General features: G+C 54.5%; 2 protein-coding genes across 2 annotated transcripts in view; one reads left to right on the top strand and one right to left on the bottom strand.

The window, feature by feature from the left end:
- Positions 1–10,844, top strand: part of CDC45 (cell division cycle 45) — a 33,426-nt gene extending 22,582 nt beyond the window's left edge. Inside the window, exons 14-19 of the mRNA XM_004742601.3 lie at positions 2,328–2,466; positions 2,550–2,633; positions 3,980–4,098; positions 6,576–6,652; positions 9,060–9,126; positions 10,717–10,844. Of these exons, the coding sequence (XP_004742658.1) occupies positions 2,328–2,466; positions 2,550–2,633; positions 3,980–4,098; positions 6,576–6,652; positions 9,060–9,124 (484 nt within the window). The 3' untranslated portion in view covers positions 9,125–9,126; positions 10,717–10,844. The remainder of the gene's footprint in view (positions 1–2,327; positions 2,467–2,549; positions 2,634–3,979; positions 4,099–6,575; positions 6,653–9,059; positions 9,127–10,716) is intronic.
- A 2,460-nt stretch (positions 10,845–13,304) lies between these two features.
- On the bottom strand, positions 13,305–14,899 carry CLDN5 (claudin 5). The gene has a single exon (XM_004742602.3). It carries the CDS (start codon positions 14,615–14,617, stop codon positions 13,961–13,963), a length of 657 nt encoding a protein of 218 aa, XP_004742659.1. The 5' UTR covers positions 14,618–14,899; the 3' UTR covers positions 13,305–13,960.
- Between the last annotated feature and the right edge of the window lie 326 nt (positions 14,900–15,225).

Genomic DNA, 15,225 nt, shown 5'->3' on the forward strand with positions numbered 1-15,225 from the left:
TGTTGTGAGAGTCCTAGATTTTTGGTTTACAGAGTGGTTGCTCTACCTATGTTTATCTAGAAATTTGAGGAAATGCCATAACCATAGTATAACCAGAGTTGATGGAGCATTTTAGACATTGTCTACTGACTTCTTGCTATGAGAGGACATTTATTCCTCTTTTGCGCTCTTTTCCCCTCCTGTGGGTACAGTTATGCCACTATTTGTAGCTCCTTTGTAACTGTAACACGCCTACATCTTGTTCTATCACCATTGTCTCTTGTCTCCCTACTTTGTAAGAAGAGGATATTAGCATTCTTACTTTTCTCTTTCCCCATAACTTTCGCTTTGTAAAATTTATACTTTTACATTTTCAGGGTTAATAACACTTAATCTTGGGTTACAGAATAGAATGCAAGTTATCTCACCCTTGGCTATAGGTAGATTCTAGACGATGAAAATCAATAGTATTACTTCATTGTGCTAATAAAATATAACAGAGTCCCTCATGCAGTGATTATAGTACTTTCTGGTACTGCTCTTTGTTTTTCCTGGAGATTTTAATTGCTTTCTTTTCTATATCCCGTTTCCCCCAGCTCTCCTTCCAGGAGATATCCCTGAATCCTTTTTGTCCAGGAAGGCCTGGGGTTCTGTCTTCTGACATCAGCCTGGACCTGCAGCTCTCTAGGCCTGCTGTTTGCTGCCACCACTGTTGGCCCTTGACTGTGCCGTGGGTTAGAGCCAGTGTTTCTTAGGATCCTTATCTTTGGTTTTTTCACTCTTTCATTTGAGAACACAATTCTCAAGTAACTTTTTAAAGACAGCACATGTGCAGTAAGCGTTCTAGTTCTTGCATATCTGACAATATCTTCATTCTTCCCTCCTCTGGTACCTGGTGTAGCTTATTTACAATTCAATGCTGAAGGTAATTTCCAGGTAAATGTGAATTCCATTGCTCCCTTCCTTCTAGCAGGAAGTATTGCTAATTGAAATCTGAACCTTCTTGGTTCTTGTTTCTTTGTAAATGCATTCCCATCCCACCAAAAGAAGCTTGAGGGATTTTTTTCTTTTCTTTTCAGTGTTCTGTGATTTCATCATGACATGCCTAAGATGGATCTTGCTTCATGGATCGTACTGGGTTCTCAGGCGAGCCCTTTCCATCCAAAGTCCTGGATCTTTCAGCTTAGGAATGTTTTTGTACTATTTCTTTACTACTCCTCCCACACATACATACATCACATACATTTAATTCGTTCTTTCCTGGCTTCCTGGAACAATGCTCTGCCTCTCACTTGTGCCTTATGTTTTCCATGTCTGTCTTGTTATCAATGTGAAGGAAGCTTCTTGACTGTATTCTCTAGTCTTTGAGTGAATTTTTAATTTTTTTTGCAGTCATTTTACTTTCCAAAAATACTTCCAGTTTCTGATTGTTCCTTTTTCATGGCATCCTGTTAGTGATTTTTGAATTTATTTGTTGCCCAGTCTCTTTGAAGATATTAATTAGAGTTCATTTTAAGTTTTCTTTTGTTTTCCAAATTATGTGATTCATCTAGAGTCATTTATTTAGGGCACAGACATTTCTGAAATATCTGTTGGTCCTCACTTTCAAGAGGGTGGGTGTAGAAGCCTGGTGAGGCCCCTGGTCTTTGGCATAGCCTGCTGGCTACAAGGCATTGCTTCATCTTGGTGGGTAGGGTGTCATTATGACACTTTGGGGCTCTTAACTTCTGGATACACTTCTCCACAGAGAGTTCATTTTAATGTATTTAGAGAAGAACCCTCCTTTCTGGGAAAGATAAAAATCCACCCATCAGGTGGTAGGGCACTGGTCCTCCATTTAGCCCTTACCCTAGCCCCACCTCTGTCAAAGTCTTCCGGGCTTTCCAGAACCTCCTGCACAGTGTCTTCCCTCTGTTGGCTTTCGGTTTCCTGTCTTCTGATGCCAAGAACCCCTTCCCACCTTTTATATTGGTCACTGTGGGTTTATACATGTTTTAATCCTTCTTTCCTTCCTTCCTTCCTTCCTTCCTTCCTTCCTTCCTTCCTTTTTCTTTCTTTCTAGAGAGAGAGATTGAACATGAGTGGGGCTTAGGGGGTGGTTGGGCAGAGGGAGAAGCAGAGAAAATCTTCAGCAGGCTTCATGCCCAGCATGGAGCCCAGTGTGGGGCTCAGTCTCACAACCAAAACCAAGAGTCAGATACTAAACCATCCAGGCACCCCTAATCCTTCCTTTCATATGCTAGGGAAGGCAGGAGGAAAAGAGTGAAACTCATCCCCGCCCACACTCTTAGGAACCAAGTGTTCTGTTTGTGACTCTGTGCCAAAGTTGTGTGTCTGCCCTGTTATAGGAGTAACCTGGACAAGCTCTACCATGGCCTGGAACTTGCCAAGAAGCAGCTGCAAGCCACGCAGCAGACCATTGCCAGCTGCCTTTGCACCAACCTTGTCATCTCCCAGGGGCCTTTCCTCTACTGCTCCCTCATGGAGGTCAGACTTCCCAAGGACAGATGGGTCCCAGCACATGCCTACCAACAGCCCGCTCTGACTGTCTCTGTGTCCTCCCCGTACAGGGCACTCCGGACATTGCGCTGTTTTCCAAACCGGCATCCCTGACCCTGCTCAGCAGACACCTGCTCAAGTCCTTCGTGTTTTCGGTGAGGAGCTGGGTGGATGGATGCCAGAAGGTAGAGACTCAGAGCTCTTGACCTCCCCGTCCCCGGGACAAGTACGAAGGGACCTCGCGGAGGGTGTGGGGCTAGGGCTATGTTCAGCTCTGCCAGATCAAGGAAAGATGAAGTTGGCAGTAGCACAGACTCGCTTCCCAGCAAAAGTTTGTTTTCTGGCCTGGCTTTCCCTTTTCCATGTGCAGTTCCATCTTCTGTATGGCCTAACATCCTTCCTTTCTTGGCCAGGGACACCCCTCTCCCCCGGCCCAGCTAACATCAGGGCCTCACTCCGCTTCCTGGGTGAGGGTTTATGCTGGGGGCTACTTTAAACAAAATGTTTAATAGGAGGTTGACATCTCCTATGGCTGAACTGACCTCTAAAACAATTAGCTGATGATTATGTGAAGACAATCAAATGATGACAAAAGATGGACTAGGGACAAAACACGAGCTCGAGAGTCCTCTAGGCTCTGTTCAAATCTCAGCCTCCTCCTTTAACAGTTGGGTGACACGAGGTCAATTATTTGATCTCTGAGCCTCAGTTTCCTCATCTGGAAAATGGGCGAATTTTCCCACAGGACGCATCACTTATCAAACTTTTTTTTTTAAGGTGTTATTTATTTCTTTATTTGAGAGAGAGAGCATAAGCGGCAGGGAGGAGCTGAGGTAGAAGCAGACTGCATGCTGAGCAGGGAGCCAGACACAGGGCTGATTCCAGGACTCTGCGATCATGACCTGAGCTAAAGGCAGATGCTTAACCCCACCCCACCACCCTTCAGACATTTCTTGAGCAACCCCCACCACCCAGGCTCTGATGTCATAGGATGACCAACTATCCTGGTTCATGCCCTGGGATGCCTCTTCAGTCCTGCACAGACCAGGATAACTGGTCACCTTTGTTGTAGCATGTGGGTGCAGTGGGTACAGCAGTGAAGGAAACACTTGAGTCTCCGTGTCAAGGGAGTATACATGCCGGCAGAGGGGATAAATGAGGAAGGATTTTGTGCAGTGTCAGATGGTGGCACACACCATAGACAAGCTGAAGCAGGATGAGAGGGAGGTTGGTTGGGGAAGGCCTCTGGAGGAGGTGACAACTGGGTCAGGACCTAAAGGAGATGAGGGAGGGAACCGCCAAGGGGTGTTGTCACAGAAGAATGCAGGGAACAGGGTGTCAAAGCCTGGAGGTGGCTGCATGGGAACTTGAGACTCTCTGATGAGAGAAAGCCCCTGGAGGCTTTTGGGGAGCGTGTGGCTGGCACTGTTAGGGCTCCTAGGTGCTGAGTGGAGTGATCGCTCTGTGAGGCCGTGATTAAGGGTGCACTTTGCCTCCACAGACAAAGAACCGGCGTTGCAAGCTGCTGCCCTTGGTGATGGCTGCACCCCTAAGTGTGGAGCAGGGCACTGTGACTGTGGTGGGCATCCCCCCAGAGACCGACGGCTCTGACAGAAAGAAGTGAGCTGGGTTTTGCATCTCTTGGGCATTGGGAGCCCCAGGGGTGTCACTGGCCTGTGGGCTCTGTGGAGTTAGGGGATCTTTGCCCTCAATGCCAAAGTGAGGACAGCCTCTTCCATCATGTGGCAGGACTTGGGGGTTTAGCTATGTGGGCCGCAGAGTTAGCCATTGAACTTCTACCTTACCCCTTGACTGGACTTTGGAATGCTTCTAGTTTGTTCACGGCCTCCCTCCCAGGCAGCGGTGTCTGGCTCCCGGAGGAGGACCAATGTCAGACCACCCCCAGGAAAGGCTACACACCTACAGTGAGGTGTGATTAGGTGTCCCAGCTCTGTGTGGACGTGGGTAGGAACCCCAACCCTCTCTGGTCCTCAACCCTTTTCTCTGAGGAGCAGCTTATACTGAAAATCTGAGAGGTTTCAGGTCACCCACCCCAGAAATTAGGCTACACGGGCAAAGTTCCTCGAGAACAGCTCTGTGCAACGCCTTCAAAACCCTCATGAATGATCATTCACTAAGAGTGTTGTTTGGGCCTCACACTAACCCTTGAGGAGAGCTGGGCAGTGTCTCCCATCCCTAGCCCCACCACCTGGGTGAGTCAGATTCATTGCTCAGTGAATCCCAAATCTAGGCATTTGCTGAACACATTTTTTTTAAAAATTTTTATTTTTTAAAGATTCTATTTATTTATTTGAGACACAGAGTGAGTTAGAGAGAGAGAGAGACAGTACAAACTGGAGGAGGCACATAGGGAGTGGGAGAAGCAGGCTCCCCGCTGAGCAGGGAGCCTGATGTGGGACTCAATCCCAGGACCCTGGGGTCATGACCTGAGCCGAAGGCAGACACTCAACTGACAGAGGCACCCAGGCATCCCTGCCAAACACATTTAAAAGTTCAGTTATAAGAGCTGGAATATGAGAAACTGTTTAGTGGTATGTGGGGGATGTGCACCCCCAGAAGACCTGCCTGCCAGAGTTTGCTACCCCGTTGGAAGCTGAGCTCACTTGTGCCCCCCGATGGTTTGGGTGGCGGGTAGAGGGTCCAGCTCCAGCCCCAGCAGAAGCTAACACAACAGCTTAGTCACTCAGACCATGGGGTTGTGGCTGCTTGTCCTCCCTCAGCCTTTTCTTTATTTAGCATCTAGGAAACATTTTGGATTTCCGTCAGTGGTGTAGTTCTGTTTTGTTTTCTCGCCAAGCATCAGCCCTCTGTGCACATTTTTACAAAAGTGATTTCTAACCATAGGAAGCCTGTTAAGTGGATGACAGTTTACATGTCATCACCTATTGGATGTTCAGGCTGTTTCCAACTTTTTGTTATAGACAACATACCGGTGGGTTTGTTAATGCGTAGGCTCATCTTCTTGCGCTTTTGAGAAGCTTTTCTCACTGTCTTCTCAATGTTTCCCCTACATCTGCTGGCCTAGGTTCTTTGCATCCTTCTGTAGCAAGGTCAGGTTTTCTCCTGCCCCCCTCTTATCCACACCTGGTTTTGACCTACAGGCTGGACCCTGGGGGTTCCCTGGTTTTCCCTGTGGCTCCCTTCATGCTCTGTGGCCTTGTGACTTATCCCAGGGGCTAATGTCACCATCCTTGGGGGTCTTTGTGTCCCTGGCAGAGTCAGTACCCCAGGCCTGGTGCTCCCCAGCACATCCCAAGAGGTGACCTTGGTAAGATACTGACAGCTGGCAGCAAGACACCCCCATCCAGCTCCCTGGAGCGGTGGCTTAGGGAGCCAAGGACCACTCAGTGTCCTGTGCCTCTCAGTTTTCCCAGTTAGCTCTTCCTGGCCTCTGCTGTGGAAGACACTGGTCTTGGATCCGGATCAGCCCTAGCCCTGCTCTTGTGAGCTTTGACCTCCTTCTGTGTCTGCAAAGGCCATTTAGTAGCAAGTTGGGAGAGACAATGGACTTTTTTAAGATAAGTACTTGCATGTTGCTGGGCTGCTTTCCAAAGCCATGCCGTGGGTCTTGGATTCATAGTCACACCAGGCGGAGCTGGCCAGGGGCTCTTGGGCTGGGTTCTCAAGGCAGCCAGCAAGCCCTTCCCCCACGGGCCACCATGGCCACCTGCGTCCTCTATCTAGCCATCGATTTGTTGCTGTATGTGGCTGTGCCAGTCAGTGGTTAGCTCTGCCTGCTGTGCCCAGTCCCATGTGAGAGCTACTGTGGGGACTGTGGGGGCTGGGAGCACATGCCCCTCCTCTGCCCATCCTCCCTGACCACAGCCACAAGAGTCCTTTCCCCATGATGCACTTCCTCCATGGCCAGCCCTTACTGCCTGCACAGTCCTGAGCACCCCCTGGGTGGGTGTGTGCTCCTGGCCGGCTCCCTGCCCCACACCTTTGCACTCAGCAGCCCAACAGGCAGAACTGGTGGCCAGGGAGGAGTCTGGGCCAACTTCTGTTGTCTGTCCCAGCAATTTAGGAAGGTTCCTCACAGTGGGAGGGCCCCCAACATCCCTCTTATGTGTCTACAGCTTTTTTGGGCGGGCGTTTGAGAAGGCAGCAGAGAGCACCAACTCCCGGACGCTACACAACCATTTCGACCTCTCAGGTAAGAGTCTAGGGAACTGGGGCCCTTACAAGGTCAGTGCTGGCCTTGAATCAGGGAAGCTGGCATTGACAGAAATACCATGTCAGCACCACTCTCGCTTTCCTGGAGGCAGCCCTGGGCCTGGCTGCTTCAGGCGGCTCAGGGAGCTCTGGGATGCGCAGGGCCCTGTGCCTCCTCTATGGGCCCTGATGGGCAGCCAGGGGGAACAGGTGTTGTCCATAGAGCCATGGCCTGGTTTTGACCTTATAGTCTAGTCCTTGAGAACACTTCCTGGAGGAGTCTGGAGGACTGTCACTAGAGCCCTCTGGGCCAGCCTCACGCGTCAGGGTCACCATTCCCTCCAAGGATGTGCTGGTCGCCACTGCAGACCAGCAGCTCCTGTCTGTGTGGTCGTGAAGGGTCCAGCATCAGGCTGCCATGTGGTCCTGTGTGACCATCTGGGCACTGGCCCTGACCTAATGTTGCATGAGTCCAGGGAATGGAAGAGCCCAGTCCAGGTGGTGGCTGTGCAGGCTGGCCAGTGCTCCCCACGACACCCCACAGCTTCTCCATAGCCCATTGTGGAACATGGGTTATACGGGGCCACATATGCTTTTTCTTCTAGCTGATAGATATTTTTTAAAAGATTTTATTTATTTGACAGAAAGAGACACAGAGGAGAGGGAACACAAGCAGAGGGAGTGGGAGAGGGAGAGGCAGGCTTCCTGCCCAGCAGAGAGCCCAATGCAGGGCTCTATCCTAGGACCCTGGGATCATGACAGGAGCCCAAGGCAGAGACTTAACGGCTTAGCTACCGAGATGCCCCAGCTGATAGATTTTTAAGACCCATCACCACTTTGTATTGGTGTGCTTGGGCTGCCCTAACAACATACCAATAGATTAGGGGGTTTAAACAATAGAAATCTCTTTCTCACCATCTGGAGGCTTGAAGTCCGAGATCAAGGTGTATACAGTGGCTGATTCTTCTGAGGCCTGAGGCCTCTCCTTAAGCTTATAGATGGCCATCTTCTGGCTGTGTTTTCCCATGGTTGTCCCTCTGTGTCTGTGTCCTAATCTCTTCTTATAAGAACCCCAGTCAGGGGCGCCTGGGTGGCTCAGTGGGTTAAGCCTCTGCCTTCAGCTCAGGTCATGATCTCAGGGTTCTGGGATTGAGTCCCACATCGGGCTCTCTGCTCGGCAGGGAGCCTGCTTCCTCCTCTCTCTCTCTCTGCCTGCCTCTCTACCTATTTGTGATCTCTGTCTGTCAAAAAAAAAAAAATCTTATTTAAAAAAAAAAAAAAAAAGAGCCCCAGTCAGATTGGATTAGGGCACATCCCTATGATTTTGTTTAAAGATCTTCAAAAGCCTCATCTCCAAATCCAGCATGTACGGCCTGAGGTGCTGGGGGTTAGGCCTTCTACACATGAATTTCAGGAGAATATACCTCGGCCCATAATTCCCACCTGTCAGAAAGGACAGTTTCTTACGTCACATCGACCGATCTGTTACAGTGAGCCCCTGGCATCAGAGACCCCATGTTCACCCCAGCTGCCTCGGCACCTAGAGCTGCTCCTTCATGCCAGGTCCACTCAGGCTGCAGCTTTGTGTTGGGTGGGTTCACCCCTGCGGCAACACCTCCATTCCTACTTCATGCCCGAGATGTGGGAGAAGCTGGTGCTGGCTGACCTAGAGGATGTCCCAGCTTCTCACAGGGAGAATTTGTGGGCTGGCAGTCGCTTGGCTTCCCGTGGGGGAGGAGAGCTGGGGGAGAGGGGACTGCATAGCAGAGGGCAGGCAAGCACCCTCCTGGGTGGGCTGGGCCTAGGTTTGCTGGAGCCATGGCCTGTGACACAAGTGGCTCATAGGACTAGGCTGGCCTGGTTTTGCGCTGTTCGAGAGGGCCCCCGGAAATGGGGGCATTTCGTGTCGTGTTTCCCTTCTACAGAAGAGGATACTGAAGCAGAGAGACTGACCAGAGCAAAGCTGCAGGCTAACCTCCTGCCGGACCTCAGGGCCTCCTGCAACGCACAATGGGGCAGGGAATTGTGTCCAGCAGGGCGGGAAGGCCTGTCTCTGCCTGGACCTGTTCTAAACCATCACATCCCTGTGTCTCCATTGACTGTCACTGCTGGTCCCCTAGCACCCTGGAGGGCCCTCCCCACAGACTATAACCCCAGCCAGCCTCACCAACTGGGCAACCAGCCATTTCTGAGGACTAAATACAGAGGACAGAGAAATATAACCTCTGAACTCAGAATATTCCAGGCCACTAAGGGGCTGAGTACATTTTGGAATGCACCAGAGGGTAGTTCCCATCTTGGATAACCGGAAAGAGGGAGTTAATATACCCTGCCTTGTTTTTCCTACAGTGCCTCACTCTCAGCCCTACTCCTCCCCCTCACGAGCTGTTTTTCTTTCATTACTTCAGTAATTGAACTGAAAGCTGAAGATCGGAGCAAGTTTCTGGATGCACTTGTTTCCCTCCTGTCCTGAGGGTGAGATGTGGGGGAGGGGTGGGATGCTGGAGGGTTCTGGTGGAGGGGAGTCCTGCTGCACAGCTGGCCTTGTTAAAGTGTAAAGAGAGCCCCCCACTCCCTCCTTTTTCCTTCCTCAAGCCAAGGCTTCTTCTTGTGTTTCAGACCCAAGCAGGGTTTCTGAGGAGATAATGGGGGCAACACCTTTTTCCCAAGGATGTCTGTCCCTGGGCTGGTGGCAGTGTCACAATGGGATATTACTAAGGGAGCTAATTTCATTAAGCTCTTTGGACGCCTTCAGCAAGAGCTGGCATTTACCCTCTCCTGACCGCACCATGGTCTGGGCATCAGTGAGGGACATGAAGGCCTCCTGGCACTGCTGGGGGAGAAGGTGACCCTTAGGGGTGGGGAGTCTCCTGGAACTTGATGCCCTTGGCAGCCTTAGATCAGGCCCTGGGCTAGGGCCCACAGAGGCTTCTACCCAGGCTCTTGCATGCTCAACTTGGGTGAAAACAAAGCTGTTGGCAGCCACACAGCTGATAACTAGGAAATGTTGTCTCTGTGGGCCTTGCATGAGCATGATGCTGTCACTAGACAGTCCATGACGATGCTCCCCAGCCAGGGCTCTTCCCAGTGCCACACATGCCAGCTCTTTCTTGAAGAACTTCTTAGCAAATGGGCCAGGCAACTGCTCCGTCCCTAGGGCCCACTTCTCAGCCCAGGGCCCCCCACACTGCGGATGCCCATACCCAGCCCTACCTCTCCCTGAAGCCCCGGGCTGGACTCACCGCTGAGGCAGATGGGCCTGTCAAGGCCCTAATGTAGAGGGTCCCCTCCTGCTCCCCCACCATCCCCTGTGAGCTGGAAGCTGTGGGGGGCAGATACCCTTCTCCTGCTGGGGCATCATTTGGCTCTGCTCAGGATGGTAGAGGGGACCTCAGGGACCCACAGTCCCTCTTTCAGGGTCTGCAAGGGTGTATAGGGCTTCGGGTAGGGCTTTGGGCTCAGACCCATTGGGTCTTTAGCAAGGTGTGCTGGGTACCTAACTGGGCTCTGGCTGTTTCCTCAACTGAAAGGGGGCCAACACCCCATGGACAATGAGAGCCAAGCTTTAGGATGGGGGCAGGGAATAAGTTTATGACCCACATCAAAGGTTACTGGCAGGGGCTCTCAGGGAGGTGGCTGGTGCCTCTGGCTTCGCCCTTCCCTGTAGGCTGCTTAGTGATGACACCAGCACTGCTATGTGTCCTGTCACCAAGACTGGGTGCAGGATGGGCCAGCCGGGCAGGGGGAGAAGGCTTGTGAGGGCCCCCTGGGGCTGAGGCAGGTCTGCAAGGATGATAGGGTGGTGCAGGGCCATGAGGCCCTGAGGGTTCTCGAGCACGTGACAGCCTGGACCCAGCTGGAGGGGTGATGTGAGGCCAGTGGGCACCTCTTTGGCTCTAGGGTGGCTCTCCTCCCAGGGTCACCACCTTTCTCCCCTGTGAGTGGTGGAAGCTACCCAGAAGCAAGCCCATCAGGACAGAGGGAAGGCCTGGGCCATTTGTTTAATTCATAGGGCCATCAGAATTGTTGAAAATATACTTATTTTTTCTTTTTTTTCTTCTCTAGAGTTTGATCTCTGCAGACACGACTTCCTCCTTATTTATATTAACTGGATTTTATTTAGACTCTAAGTTATGGACATAGTTTTAGATGCAGGGACAGCTGGTTTTTAATGGAATAAAATGTTCATTTTAGTTTTGGTGCCTCAGTCTGGGCTGTGGTCATAGGGCCAGCACTTGTTTTTGTCCTGAGGTTTCTATGGGTACAGAGGAGCCTTTTCCTGTGCCTGGGAGACCTCGAGGCCCAGCAGTAAATCAGCATGGGGGATGGCTTCCAGGCTCCCTGGAAAGCAGCAAATGGAGGCCGGGCAGCTCAACACCGAAGCTCCACACGGTTCCTGCACCAGCCACTACCCAGCCATGCCAGCCGGGGCCTGGCTCTGCCCTCCCACCACCTTTTCCTGTCCTCCTGGCCCTGGCAGCAGCTCAGGCCCACCCTCCTGACTGTGCCTGCTTCCCAGGCCCTACTTCACGGCCATCATCTCACCCTTCCTCATCTCCTGTCCCAGTACCCCACCCCCATAATCCCCACAGGTACATGCCCCCCCCCCAGGCTAATGGGACAGTTGGGCAGATAACAAGTGCAAGGTCCCCACCCTTCCTGACTGAGGGGCCCCGGACAGAGATAGCTTCACCACATCCTGATCATAGAAAGTTCAAACTGGACAGAACCACGGCAGAGTCTTCAGAATAGCAAGAGTTCTTAGGGGAGCTGTGCCATCAGCTGGATCCACTCTCTGACACGTCCCCAGAGGCCCTGCGAGAGTTGAGGGGGTCTGGAGGCAAAGAGGATGCCATTCCTGCCCTTTGGGGAGGAGGGAGCTGTTCACATAAGTGGCAGAGGCCATCTGGCTACTTTGCCAGGGAGAAGGGTGCTGGCGAAGCAGGCAGGCTGGAGCGACATGGCCACCTGGGTGTGGCACCTGGGGCCTTAGGCAGGAGGAGGCAGAATGGTTTGGGTAGGCTTTAAGCTGGTAAAAATCCCAGAAATAGTGGCCTGAGTGGAACTGAGATGACAGATTGGTGGAGACAGGTCACAGGGTGGTCCTTGGGAAGGGGTAGTGGGCACAGAGGGATTGGCTGCACTGGAGACCAGCTCCTCTTGCCTGACCTCTTGCAAATGTAATGTGCTCCTGGCCTTCCTGACATGAGTCAGGCAGCATCAGCTGAACTCCCCAGGCCCTTAAGCTGCCCACCTTGAGCATTTGCATCATTGGGACTGTACAGCTTCCCTTCAGAATCCTGCTGATTCCTGGGGCCTGAAGGAATTGGAGACCTCTGGGCTTGTGTGGGATGCAGCCTTGGGTCTGTGCTCCTGTCCAAACACTAGCCTGGCTGGCCCCAGGGCCTTTGTTCCAGCAGCCCCACCAAGGCCCCAGGATCACACACTTTTGCACTTGAGGACTGTTTGTGGGCCTTGTTGCACAGGCACAAGGGGGGCTGCCATGGGGGGCAGCTGAGGGCCTCTGGGCAATGAGACCCATCCTGCTGCAGCTCATCCCACTGCAAGATGATGCAGGGAGCTGCATCCCACTGCAAGGAGCTCAGGCTACCAGATAGTTCGGCCTCCCTTGAAGTCCAGCCCCCTGGCTCTGCAGCAACTTCTGGGATTCAGGGCAGCATTTGGGTTCTTCCCCTTCCTCACAGTGGGGAACCTGGCCAGCCCTGGGTGACTCCTTGCCACTGGATTTGACCCAAGCATTTCTGGACAGAGCCCCCAAGGCCAGGTTTGGGGGCAGATGCCAAGCCCTGCTGGCTGGGCTTGGAGCTCCTCCCTACAGGCCCAGGCCAGCACCGGCTCCCTGGGGTCGCCACTCACAGGAGAAAGGTTACACAGGGCACTTCCAGCAGGGGCTGGCACAGAAGAGGTGCTAATGGTCAGCACAAGTCTGGGCTGGCCGCCAGGCCAGCAGAATGAGCACAGGCCCCGCACAGAGCTGTGCTGAGACTGGCAGAAGAGACAGGACCAAGGGGCTGGAACCCTGCCCGGGCACTCTAAGCAACCTGCACAAGTGCCTCTTTCCCATAGCAACACGCTTGCAGTCTTGCCGCTAGCTCCGGTGGAGCCCAACACACATCCTGGATTCGCCCCTGTTCCTGCTGCACTGTTGGCCGGAAGGGCCCAGTCAGTGCTTTACAGCTGTCTGGCCATTTGGTGCGATCCACTGATTGGCAAGCCCTGAGAGGGCAGTGGGAAAACACCCAACCTGTGGGGCATGGAGCCAGCCTCTTAAAACCAGCAGCCTGGCAGCCCACCCTCGACTCTTCCTGCATCCAAAGACCCCACACTGGCTGGAGGGTGGAGAGTGGATTTCCAAGCTGCATCCTCTCCCGGGGTCTGCATCGTCCTCTCCCCAGGCTCTTCTGACTACAGATCTCCCCTTCCTGGGTTGCCGAAGACTGTCGCTGTGTTTCCCACCCAGTAGAAAGGTGCCTGGGTGGCAGGGAGGGATGGGTCAGGCCACGGATCTTCTGGAACACGGGCAGTGCTGGGAGGTCTCAGAAAAGGCCTTTCAGGGAGCAGTTGGTGGGCGGGTGGATGAAGGGAGCTGCTGGGCATGAGTAGTGACTGGAAAGAGAACAGGACACAGGTGGGAGGGTATTCAAACCATTTACTAAGCAAATTCTTACCCTCCCCACAAGCCGCAAAGGAGGGTAGGGCCCCAGCTACACACTCAGGATCTGGTGCCCATAAGCATCTCCTGGGGAGCTGCCGGGGTGAGGCAGGGAGGTCCAAGCCAAGTCTTTTAGTCCTCCTGGGTTCAGGCCCCCACTGTTGGGGCAGAGGCGAGTTGTATACATCCCTCCGGCAGCCCAGGCTGGGGTCCCTGCGCTCTCGGTCTGCCCTCCTGGAATCCGCAGGAGCTGCTGGTAAGGATGACGGCATCCAAGACCCTGAGGGTCTGGGAGGGAACTGGCATTTCAGTCCATTGTCCACTCAGCCAAAGGGACCCGCGCCCCACCCACATCGGAGTAAGCTCTGCGCACAGAAAAAGAAACCGAGCAAGTCCTCTCAAGTGTGTGGCTCCTGTTCAGAGCAGGGCGCGGCCCAGGACCCGGCTAGTTGGTATTGGAGAGAACGGGCTGCGGGCGGGAGCAGGGTCTCTGTCGGTCGGTGTGCCACGTCCAGGCGCAGAACCGGCCATTCCGCGGAGACCGCGCGGGGCGGCCTCGCCTCGGATGCCGTCCATGCGGGGCTCCCCTAGCCAGTTGTCCGGCTCGTGCGAGGGGCCCCGCCGAGTCCGGCGCCCTCAGACGTAGTTCTTCTTGTCATAGTCGCCGGTGGCCGTGGGCCGCCGCGACGCGGAGTACTTGACCGGGAAGCTGAAGTCGGGGCGGCCGGCGCAGACCCATGCACCGCAGCACACGAGGCCGCCGCCACACATGAGCAGCGCGGAAGCCGCCCAGCCGATGTACAGCGCCGCGCCCAACTCGTACTTCTGCGACATGGGCACCGCCGGGTCGTAGAACTCGCGGACCACGATGTTGGCGAACCAGCAGAGCGGCACGAGCGCCAGTAGCCCGCAGAGCGCGTAGAGCGCGCCGCCCGTGAGGGCCACCCGCGCCTTGGCCGGCCCGGGGGCCACGCAGGTGGTGCACTGCGCGCCCGCCAGGGTCACGAAGAGCGCGACGAGCGCCAGCAGCACCGCGCCCACGGTGAGTGCCCGCGCCGCCTGCACCTCGGTGTTCAGTGCCAGCACCGAGTCGTACACCTTGCACTGCATGTGCCCGGTGCTCTGCACCACGCACGACATCCACAGCCCCTTCCAGGTGGTCTGCGCCGTCACGATGTTGTGGTCCAGGAAGGCAGTCACCTGCCACATGGGGAGCCCGCACGCCAGGATCAGGCCCACCCAGCCCACCAGGCACAGCACCAGGCCGAGGATCTCCAGCGCCGCCGACCCCATGGCTGGAGGCGAGACGGGCGCCCGACGGCCCCCGGGCCTCCGGGCAGGGCGCAGCGGTTCCTCGGTGGAGCGGCCTGGCGCCCTGAACCGGCTCTGGTGCCTTTGCGCCCGGGCGCTCGGCTCACCGCCTCCTATCCACGATCCGGGAGAGTCTGCCGCACAGCCTCGGATCTGCGGATGCTTGTGGGGGGCTTCCCATTTGAAGGTTCGGGGGCGGACTCTGTCCCGCGGCCCGGCCCCTGGTCCCCGAGCAGCCAATCCGCGCGCCGGCCGTCGGCCCTTAACCAATCACAGGCGCCCCCGGCAGCTAGAGTTAGGGAAACCATTGCCCTCGGGGGGTAACGGAGGGAGCCGGGGCAGCTCCCTGCCCGGCCGCCGCCCGCGATCCCTTCACCCGCTGTTGTCCAGAGCTCGTTCCAGACTGACTTGGGGTTGCTAAGCGCGCGCTCCCCGGGCCACCTTCCTGTGTCCCAACCTCTCCATTTCAGGAGCCTCATGACTGACTGTACCAGCTTCCCCCGCTACCTCCCGGAGTGAGTGAAGGTCTCTACCGCCCAGGCCAGCTCCGCTCTTGCCTGGCCAAGGTCTGCGGGAGGCTCCACCATCAC

Source organism: Mustela putorius, unplaced genomic scaffold, assembly GCF_011764305.1.
Source record: "Mustela putorius furo isolate JIRA1106 unplaced genomic scaffold, ASM1176430v1.1 tig00003858_pilon_pilon_pilon, whole genome shotgun sequence".
NCBI lineage: Eukaryota > Metazoa > Chordata > Mammalia > Carnivora > Mustelidae > Mustela > Mustela putorius.